Here is a 10284-nt window from a genome sequence, read left to right as displayed (position 1 = left end):
TCCTAAACAAAATCCACATGTCTTGTAGCCCTGTAATTTTAAGTACTTTGACCAGGCAAATATGTAATCTAACACCATTCTCAACCTACTCCCTCCGTTTCAAATTATTCGTCGTGTTTTTAGTTTAAATTTAAACTAAAATCATGAGGAGTAATTTGGAACAGGGAGTACAACCGATCAAGCTTCGCTTTATTTTTCTCTTAATAAAACAAAAGAAACCATCGTCGCTCTTGTGGAAAACCAAAAGGGAAAAGAAAAAGGAAACCCACTTCTTCTCCAGTCCACCTCCTGCTGCGAGAGCACGACGGAGACACAACCGAAGCAAAGCTTGCTTCTCCCCGCAGCAATACAGCGCAGGACAACGAATCCAAAAGGGAAGGGAATAGCCGAGACGGAGAGCAAGAGGAACAGCGAGAGGAGCGCGGGGTGGTAGGACGGAGGCGGAGGAGAAAGTGGCGAAACCCTAGAATTCCCACCCATCCCCACGGTGAGGGTCCACTGGGGCTGCGCTCGGATCTGCCTCGACGCTCGCGCTTACGGCGGGGGAGATCGGAGGACGACGACGCTGGTGAGTTGGGCTCAGGGCGGCCGATTCTTGCTGCAGGTGTTGGAATGTGGCTGGGGTGGAATGGCGATCCGAACTGCTGCTGTCTTTTTTTTGGAAGCGTCATACCGCGCTGGTGTCGTTGATTTGGTTCTTTATTTGGTTTTGTGTGCGTGAATGGGGATACTTGAGTGCAGTGGTTGAGAGGTGGAATGCGGGGACGTGGGGGTAAGATTTATCCCTAATTGGTGGATTTTTGATGATTCCTGTTTTTTTTGTTCATACTACTAGCTTGTTAGATCCAGTTTGGCGGTTTTAGGTGTGAAATGTGGCAAATTTCAGCCAATTATTATCCATAATTTGTTCCTGCTGGCGTTCTTGTGCCCAGTTCCACGGAATTTGTGGTTATTGAATGGGACAACTACTCTGGCAACCACTCTTATTGTGTATTGAGCTTGCTTGCTGTGTCCTTTTTTAGTTGAACTTTAATTTGTGTGTTTTATCGGTTGTTAGATTCTTTTTTAGTTGATGAAATTTATGTTTGCTCTGTTTGGCTTTGATCTCTTGTTTTTTACTCCTTGTTGATTTAGGGCTGGTCATCCTGGATCTATATGTGCATGGCTGATGCAATTTCATGTTTTGGGTGATGGAGTGGTGCTAAATTGTTGAATTTCTGTTTAACTTTTGCTTTTTTGATCACTGTTTTTGTTTTCTTTTGAATTTTACTAAATACTGTACTTTTTAGGTCTTATGTCTTGACTAATTGTTGATACCGTGTTGCAGATGCTGGGTGTAATTGGTATCTTCTCGATATTAGTATTATTACCCTTCATAAAAAAAGAAGTCTTGTTGTTTGTTCACTCGTTGCATACAATAGGTGTGTTTTAGATTGAAGAATAGCAACGTTAGTTTTTGCCCCTCTTTTGGTTCTTTGCTTTCCCATACATTTTATTTTGAAGGAATCCCTCTCCGTGTTGCTGATGCTTTCATCCAGAGATGTGCGATTAAGCAGGCTGGGTTCTTGTGTGGGCGAAACTGCAGGTCCAACTTTTGGGTGCTTTTAGTACCTTTTTAGTTGGCTCGTTCTTTTTGAAGTATGATAGCTTTGTTGTTTTAATTGGTTGATAGTTTCATTCGACAATATGATGGATTGTTTATTTTTGACAATTCATGATGAAATCAGCATGCCTATTTTCTTCTTTGCTGGTTACATGTCTTGTGCTACCATAGCTACCATTTTCCCTTCTCTTTTGGTGCAAATTTGGTTTATTTAGTTATTGAATAACACTGCTCTATATTGCAGCTTGGGCTATGGTTTGGACCTGATGTCTGAGAAGGAGCATAGAAGCACTTGCAGAGATTAAGAAGCCATAAAAGATGCCACATTCACCCTCAAGGAGGAGATCTCCTTCAAGGGAGTCTGCTCACAGGAGGGTCAACGATTTCGGGAATGCACTGCCTGCTAAACCAAAGGATGATGAGCTCACATTATTCGCTGATATGCAGAAAACTGAGATTGAGAACTTCTTACTGGAACCATCCGAGGATTTTGATGAATCTATCTGTAATGCTCATAGACACCCTCCTCCTTTATACAATAATATGGTTATATTTTTATTTTCGCTATACCTCTTTGTTTATTTTTGTAATGAGGCACTATTAATACTTACTTATTTTATTCATGTCTACCAGCAAAATTGAGCTTTTTCCCAGATGTTAAGCTTGGTATCAATGTCCCAGCACGAGGGGAAAGCCATGATTTGCTTAAGGTGGATGGTGATAAAAACGATTATGAGTGGTATGGACACTTAATAGCGCATGTTGCTTTGCTTTCTTTTAATTAATATATGGTTGATGTAGCCTTGTGCTGGTCATGAACATCTGCTTGATATATTTGGGAGATTAGCTGTTCTATTGCTTATTTTGCCATCTGCTCTGCCCAATACATTTATTGGAAGCTAGCCCTAACTAATCTGGCTAGTGGCTAGCCATCTAACTTCAAGAAGATTGACTAAAACAACTCTGTGTGCATGTGACAAGGAAACTAATATCAATCAAGTTGCAGTTATGGTTTCACAATATCCACACTTTGTGTCTAGTGTCTTGATAATTAGCTAGCGGACTTAATGAAGAGAAAATTACATAAAATAGCAATCATCGATCATGTGCGCAGTAGGTGGTAGCTCAAAGTCGATGATCAGTGGGCATTTCAGCCATGGTTCTGTAGTTGTAGCCATGCAATACTTGTGAGAATTAGTTGTTTTGTATACTAGATGAAATGTGTCACATCATGAGGAACTCTTTAGCCTCATTTTTGTCGGGTGTAATTTGTCCTTTATGCCATCTCTTGGTTCAATTTAAGGTTGATATGATTGCACACATTATAATGCTTCAATGGGCTACAAGTTTTGTAATAACGAGGTATTTTTTTTCATCTTTGATTTGTTGTGAGTTTGTGTCCTCTACTTGTGGTATTGCTTCAAGATAGCATGGTATTCTAATTCATTAGTCAATTGCAAAAAACGCTGAAAATATTTTGATAACCTCTTCTTCAGTTGTCTCAACATCATATATCTGCATAAAGGCATTTTCAGTGATAAATGCCTGTATATTTCAATGAACGAAATATTTTTTACTATTATCATGGCCATATTTTATTTATCCTTTTTTAAGCTACATTGGACCCTGATTTGTTGTTTAAATTCCATGCACCATGGTATTATTCCTCATCTCCATTCGACATTTCAGTTTGACCTCTAAACAATCCATTGTCATAACAATTGAGTCAACCTAAACTCTTCACTTATTTGTAAGGTATGCAGATTTTCCTTAATTTTATAAGTAAAAAAAGAATGTGTACTGTTGTGGACATTAGTATGTTGCTTTAAACCAGCATCAGATGCATTGCGCGGGTCGGCCAACAAGATTCAACAGTCGGCTTGGGAAGAGTTCTGAAAGGAGATAACTTCAAGTGGGAAAGATGAGTTAGAAATAGAATTAGGAAAGCTTAGTTCGGAACAGTAACAATTGGGAAAGTATGGTTCAGATACTCGTATTAGAGGGTTTCATAGTTAGAGTACAACACCTTGACTTCATTGTAGTCCCTCCGGTTCACCAATAAGTAGAGTTTTGGATATTGACACGGTCTTCAGGATGCAGCTTTGACCACTAATTTATACTGTATTGTATATACTCCCTCCGTCCCAAAATTCTTGTCTTAGATTTTTCTAAATACGGATGTATCAAGTCACGTTTTACTATTAGACACATCCGTATCTAGACAAATCTAAGATAAGAATTTTGGGACGGAGGGGGTATAATCCACAAAAGTATAATATTGTATTTTGGATTTTTTTTGTAAACAAACCTATACATATGGTTTTCAAATTTCCAATCCAAATAGGTAAAATCATATTGGCAGTCAAAGTTTAAAAGTTTAACGGAAGGTCACTTATCTGTGACCTGGAGGGAGCATCTCCTAAGGCCTTCCACAGGGTATGCCCCAACCGGTGCCAAATCAACTTTTGGGGCATTTGGCTCCGGTGCCATACACTGCCCAGCCGATGCCAGATAAAAAACAACCAGATAAAAAAAAATCAGGGAACCGGAGTACCTAGTTGTCCATGCAATAAAGTATTTGGAGTGCTAGGCTGCTCTGATGTGAGGTGGAAAATTGGCTGGGTCAAGTCCCTTTATGCATGTGCGGGTCCAGCATTTTTACAAGCTGCAAACACACACTGCTAGAGCGGTGCTAAAATAATTTCTCAGGGCATCACAGATGAGGTGGCAACATTTTGACGTATGAGGGCACCGATTACATTGTGGTCGGCCTAAGGTTCAATAATGAAACTAAGCAGACTAGCACCTCCGGCATATTATTAAGAGGACAATGAGATACACTATTTTATTATTTGCCTAGCAGTATAAATCAACGAGATTTAGTCTGCTCCATGGGTCATACGCAGGTAGGCACGGAGATGCGACTCTGCTCCCACCCTACATAGGGCTATGACCCACTCATTGTGGCTCATGAGGTTTTCGACGATGAACATGTGGAAATAAACGCTTGCTTAATCATCCTGTAGTTTGTATTCGAGTCATATGTACATAAGAAAACTGCATACAGAAGGTATAATTAATGATTAACCATTCTTGATGAATGTTGCAATTTAAAACTGCTATAACTAATACAGTTCTTTGGTGTGCTTCAGAGCATTGTGCTTTTTCAAGCCTGGCCTGAAATCCGGCCCAGTCTGGGGTATGCCCAGGTTTAGTGTGCAGTGACTTCATAATAGTTATTCAGGCATCCATGTCTGTGGAATAACTAAATATTCCATTCAATGTTTCTCGTAAGTACAAAGTTGTTGGCTAAAGGCTTGAACGAAGGTCGCTGTTTGCTACAGTAGTAAGATGACACATTGCAGAATGACAATCTAAGAACATAATAATACCTTTCGTGTTTAAAGTAGGGCAGAGCTGGTAGAAACGTTCAGTTCAGGTGAACCCAATGAAATTCGTCAAACACTCATAAAATTAGTCTTTAACACTGCTCATTAGTGGAAGATTGCACCATAACCAGCAGAGGTAAACCCAATGATTTTCTCCTCCAGCTTCGCCCCTGGTTTAAAACAGGTTAACAAATGCCCTATTTATATATTGCTTTAGATGGGTAACCACAATACGAATTACTCATGTTTTTGGATTATCATTTCTCAGAATTTTAGCATAGACTTGAGCATAATATGGTGCTGTGATGTTTCTTACAATTATTTTAATTACTTTAAACATCTTTGGCTCAGATTATACTTCTTACACTTACCATATGCAAATCTTGCATGTGTAAATGATTTGATCGTGTTCTACCTTCTCAATTAATAGGCTGTTGACTCCTCCAGAGACTCCACTTTTCCGTTCGTTAGATGACGAAGAAGAACGGTCTGTTGGCCAGGCTTCCAGGGGTAGGGCTCAGAGTAAGGCCATGCAAATCTCGAGGCCATCCATGGTATGTGTGCCATAGTTTTTGCTCTTGAATTCTTAATGCGGGCTTGCAAGAAATACCCACCCGTTTTGTTATCTATTGTCCATACACAGATGGATAATGCTCAAAGGTCTAGCAGAAGCAGTGCAAGCCCAAATAGGCTTAGCCTGTCACCACACTCTATGGCAAGGACAAAATCGCCTATTTCAGCTTCTCGTGCTAGCCCACCACTTTCTGTTCAACCACCAACGCCATCGCGAAGACCTTCAACTCCTCCAGCTGCTAAGATATTGACACTTCCACAAAGGTCTGCAAGTCCAGTCTCTAGAAGGATGAGTACTGGTTCAAGTGGCTCACCATTAAATGGGACAAGGGGAGCCTCTCCAGTTAAAACTAATCACAGATCTTCTTCCCCAAAACCTCAAGGATGGCAGTCCAATGATCCTGCTTTCTCTTATAATGCACCTCCAAACCTTCGTACATCTCTACCAGATCGTTCGGTATCCCGTTCAAGGGGTGGATCCCCTACATCTTTCAGTGGACTAGATACAGGTTCAAGAGGTCGAAGGCAATCAATGTCTCCTACTCCAACTAGAAGAGCCAGTTCATCACATAGCATTGAACGAGATCGATTCAGCACACACAGCAAAGCTTCTGCAACATCGTCTGGTGATGATGATCTGGACTCAATGCAGTCTATATCTATTGGCTATTCCAGCAGCCCAGCTGTAAAAAAGAGCTTGGCAGTGATGAAGACGAGAAGTATTGCATCATCAAAGAAGCTGTCCAAGAATTTTTCCCCTATCTCAGCCCCAAAATGGTCATTTGATTCTGCTGTTTGGTTGATGGTAAGTGTTGTCCTGTTTTCCCCTAAAAAAGTGTTGTCCTGTTTTTTAGTAGGATGATGGATTGTAAATTTGAATAGCATATTTAACAATTTATTCATTCAGTTATTCAGTTACACTGGTTTAATCCCTTTTTACTTTCTTAGCGGTTGCGGCTTCCCATTTGGAGGAATCCAGGGGCTTCTGTAAATTTCTTTTGTTATACTTTGACAAGGAAACAACGGTTACACCAACTGTATTTAGTGGTCAAGTGCTTTGGACGGATGCCTTTATGAATTAACAGTCACATAATGGCTTAAAAGAAATCGTTGGTTGAAAAAAACATTTGTTTATCCTGAATATTTGGTTTGCAAATGCTCCTGCTCCATTGACTAGGTTCTTTTACCTTTTGTGACTAAGTTGCTTAACTCATGGAATGTGTTCATTCAATCAGATATTGTATGATACAGTAACTTGCTCTCTTATCCTTTCTTCGACAAATTAGTATAGCTTATTCTGCCAAAAATAATTACTTCTTGGTTGTCTGTTGTTTATTTGCGTGATGCGTCCAATGTGCTTTTACTGCAAGTTGAGACCTTACTATTCTTTAGTGTGTTCCAGATTTTCTCAGATTGCGACTAAGATGAGAAATGTGTTCTTACTTTTCTAGGATCATCGGAAAGGTCCTCAAGATAGGTTCCGGCCACTTCTATCAAGTGTCCCTGCCACCACATTTGGTGCTGGCAAAATAAATAATGTGCACAAGCCTATGTTCTCACACAATTCCTCTATGACAACTAGCAGTAATGCAAGCTCTGAGCACGGTGCCACTTTTGGCCCTTATGTGGAAAGCGACCAAGAGCAACAGGATCTTATTGGTGAATGGGAAGCAGATGACGGCCTTCGAGTTCATGAGGACATATTTATGTTTGATAAGCTGGATGAGTTGAATGAAGAAACCAGTTTCAATAAGAACACAAAATATGTAGAAGATTCGCCCATCCAAGTAAAATACGTGAAGAGTGATAAACATGACTTTGATATGGAAAGATGGGCAGCTAATCAAACGGCATATGATGGTGCAAATAGTTCTCAGGTTGGACATGGTGAAATGGCTACTAGCAGTAGATGTGGGATGTCTTTCAATGTGATAGATTTGGATGGAAAAGGTGACTCTTGCGAAGAATGCTGTTCAAAGGTTGGAGGATTTTCTGCAGACCGTATGTTATGGACTTCAGAAGCACATCAACATAATAATAAAATTGTAAATTCTGGGCCTTACGCTGAATCTGAACCTTCTATGGCCCCAGATAGTGTAGACTACAGCAAACATGCATCTCTTGGTCATCAAACAGTGAACAATGAACCTTCAGCGGATTGTACAGAAAAATGTCCTCCAGGCCAGTCGATGGTGGATACAGACGAGGACATGCTGCTGGGGCAGGAAGTAGTGAATCATGAGGAGAATATGAGGCCCTATCATGTATCTGACTCGTTGCTGGAAAAGGAAGATGATATTTCATTTAGTCGATCTAGCGTAAGTAATCATCAACAAACAGAACCAACATCAGAGGAGCATGGCCCTTATGGAGGCCAAATGGATAGTTGCAATCATGGATTACCCCCATGCCTTAGCGAGTCAAACTGCCAACATAATGAAGCTGTATCTGAAACTGCATTTGGTGATAATTCTCATCAACTGGGATCAAATATACATCCGTTTCCAAAGGTTGAAAGTGCTGAAGGTGCTGGGATATCGGTACTCTTACACCAGAAATCAAGCAGAAACAAATGGCCGGTCATGGAAGGGAGGGCTCTAGCTGCTGCTAATATTGTTTGTTCTGAACCATATTATACAAGAGATGGTATAAATATGATGAAACGTAGCTTTGGACGTGACAGCTCTTCAGCTTCTTCCATTGATTTAGGATCTTCAAGGCAATCAGATGCACGCTTTGAGCGCCATAGTAGCAGTAAGAAGGGTGACTTCGAGAAAGCTCAACTAAGTAGTACTATGAGTCATCAAAGCATAGCTTCGGTGTCAGACATGTCATTTAGTGGTTCTTCAGCTTCACTTTGCCATCAGAGTGATGCGATTGAAGACACTTGTTCCCGAATTGACACTTTGGAAAGCAGTGCTTCAAGAACTGTGGTTTCCACCGGAGAAGATGGCTCTAGTAAGGATGCTTTGTCAAATGCTCTTGAGTGTTTGTCTACTGCACGGCCTATTGTCAATCATGACATCCATGTTGACTTGAACTCCTCGAGCTTTGATAGGTCGAGTGAGACAGAAGATGTAATTAGTATGGGTAGGATGGCTAACAACGATCACTCCAGCACTAATATGTGTTTGTCAGAGATGGAAGAGCCAATTAATGTTCAAGAATCTTCAGCTGCCGAGGGAAGTTGCATGCTAAAAACAGATGAAGATGCTTCTGGTACCGTTCAGTGCTGTTTAGCTGGCACTCCAGAATATCCAAGTGAGGAGAACTTAGATAACCTTATAATGCAGTCTCAGTCTGAAGCAGTTCAGGATTCAATTGAGGAACACATCTTGGATGATTGTTGTGTTTCTGCCATCTCAGAGGAAGATGTGTTGGTTTCTAGGACAGGAACTAGCATAATAGAACTTCCCAACGATGGTATGTATTTGGGCTGTTCTAATTTTCATTTAACTTAATCAAGTTTCTGAAATTCTTTTTTTTCTCAGAACTCATGTTTATCCTTTATTCATCGATTGTGTGCTGTGTCCTTCTCATCTTTCTGAGAATCATTTTTAGTTGGTCTTTCTGAGAGTCGTCTTTAGTTGTCCTGAAGACGAGAGCATGGTCTCTGGCATGCATGTTTGATTATTACTTTATGCATATGTCAGGAAAACATAGAAAATGTGTAGTATAAGGAAAAGAAAGTCCTGAGTGATAGTTCTAATACTCCTTCCGTTCCAAATTACTCGTTGCAGAAATGGATGTATCTAGAACAAAAATACATCTAGATACATCCATACCTACGACAAGTAATTTGGAACGGAGGGAGTAGTAGTTTTACGATAGAAAAATCAGTATGTTTTGGTGCATGCATTTTGGTCTGGAGAAGAAACATAATGGATAAATGAGCGACTGGAAATATTAGCGAGATGAGGTTTATACATTCTTCACATCCAATATGCTGTTGCATTTATGATACCAGTCTCTAGGTACAGTTGACGTTTTCTTTTAGACATAACGTATGACTCTTCTTGTGTTCTTCACTGAATATTTGTTCCGTGTGAGTGAATATATATATTTAACCTAATCATTCTCTCTACCTTGCAGAAAAATCACCTCAGGCAGTAGAAGGGTCGAGGAAACAGATTCAGAGGTGCTTTACTTTAGAAGAAGCTACTGATACAATTCTCCTGTGTAGTTCTATCGTTCATGATCTGGCATACAAGGCAGCAACAATTGCACTGGAGCACGAGCAAGAATCAGAACGCCCTCGACCAACTGTTACCATCATAGGGAAATCCATTCGAGACGAGGATGGTTTCCTTAAGCTGCCCCACAGAAGAACCCCAAATCGTAAGGTTAAAAGGAAAAGATTGGAAGGTGAAACAACAACCATCACAGAAACCGCTGAAAAAGAATCTGTCGTCGAAGATCCTTCACCTGTACGTTCTGCTTCAGGAATCACAAGGGCATCTGATAATATGAAGCCTCCAAAGTTGGAATCCAAGTGCAACTGTGTAATTATGTAAGTTACTTCAGGCAAACCATCCAGTATGCCAAAGAGACATGGGATATACACGCACGCAAAACCACTACTTTGCGCCAGCCTGCTTCAAATCGCTATCAGCAACGGATAGAGTTCCACACGTGTCTCTAGATTATTTTTCAACGATAGTGCATTCTGTTTTTTAGGCAACAGAATTGCACTGCGAGCTATTCTTTCTGTAAATCCCC

General features: G+C 40.5%; 1 protein-coding gene across 1 annotated transcript; it reads left to right on the top strand.

Annotated features, from left to right (window-relative positions):
- The first annotated feature begins 221 nt into the window (after positions 1-221).
- On the top strand, positions 222-10278 carry LOC119344187. The gene is made up of 7 exons (XM_037614750.1): positions 222-568; positions 1848-2108; positions 2237-2342; positions 5423-5546; positions 5636-6370; positions 7017-8988; positions 9658-10278. Exons 2-7 carry the CDS (start codon positions 1922-1924, stop codon positions 10077-10079), a joined length of 3546 nt encoding a protein of 1181 aa, XP_037470647.1. The 5' UTR covers positions 222-568; positions 1848-1921; the 3' UTR covers positions 10080-10278.
- The last annotated feature ends 6 nt before the right edge of the window (positions 10279-10284 follow it).

The sequence above is a fragment of the Triticum dicoccoides genome, unplaced genomic scaffold, assembly GCF_002162155.2.
Source record: "Triticum dicoccoides isolate Atlit2015 ecotype Zavitan unplaced genomic scaffold, WEW_v2.0 scaffold15846, whole genome shotgun sequence".
Lineage (NCBI taxonomy): Eukaryota > Viridiplantae > Streptophyta > Magnoliopsida > Poales > Poaceae > Triticum > Triticum dicoccoides.
The sequence above is the reverse complement of the archived record's forward strand: the minus strand, read 5'-3'. Positions and strand labels throughout refer to the sequence as shown.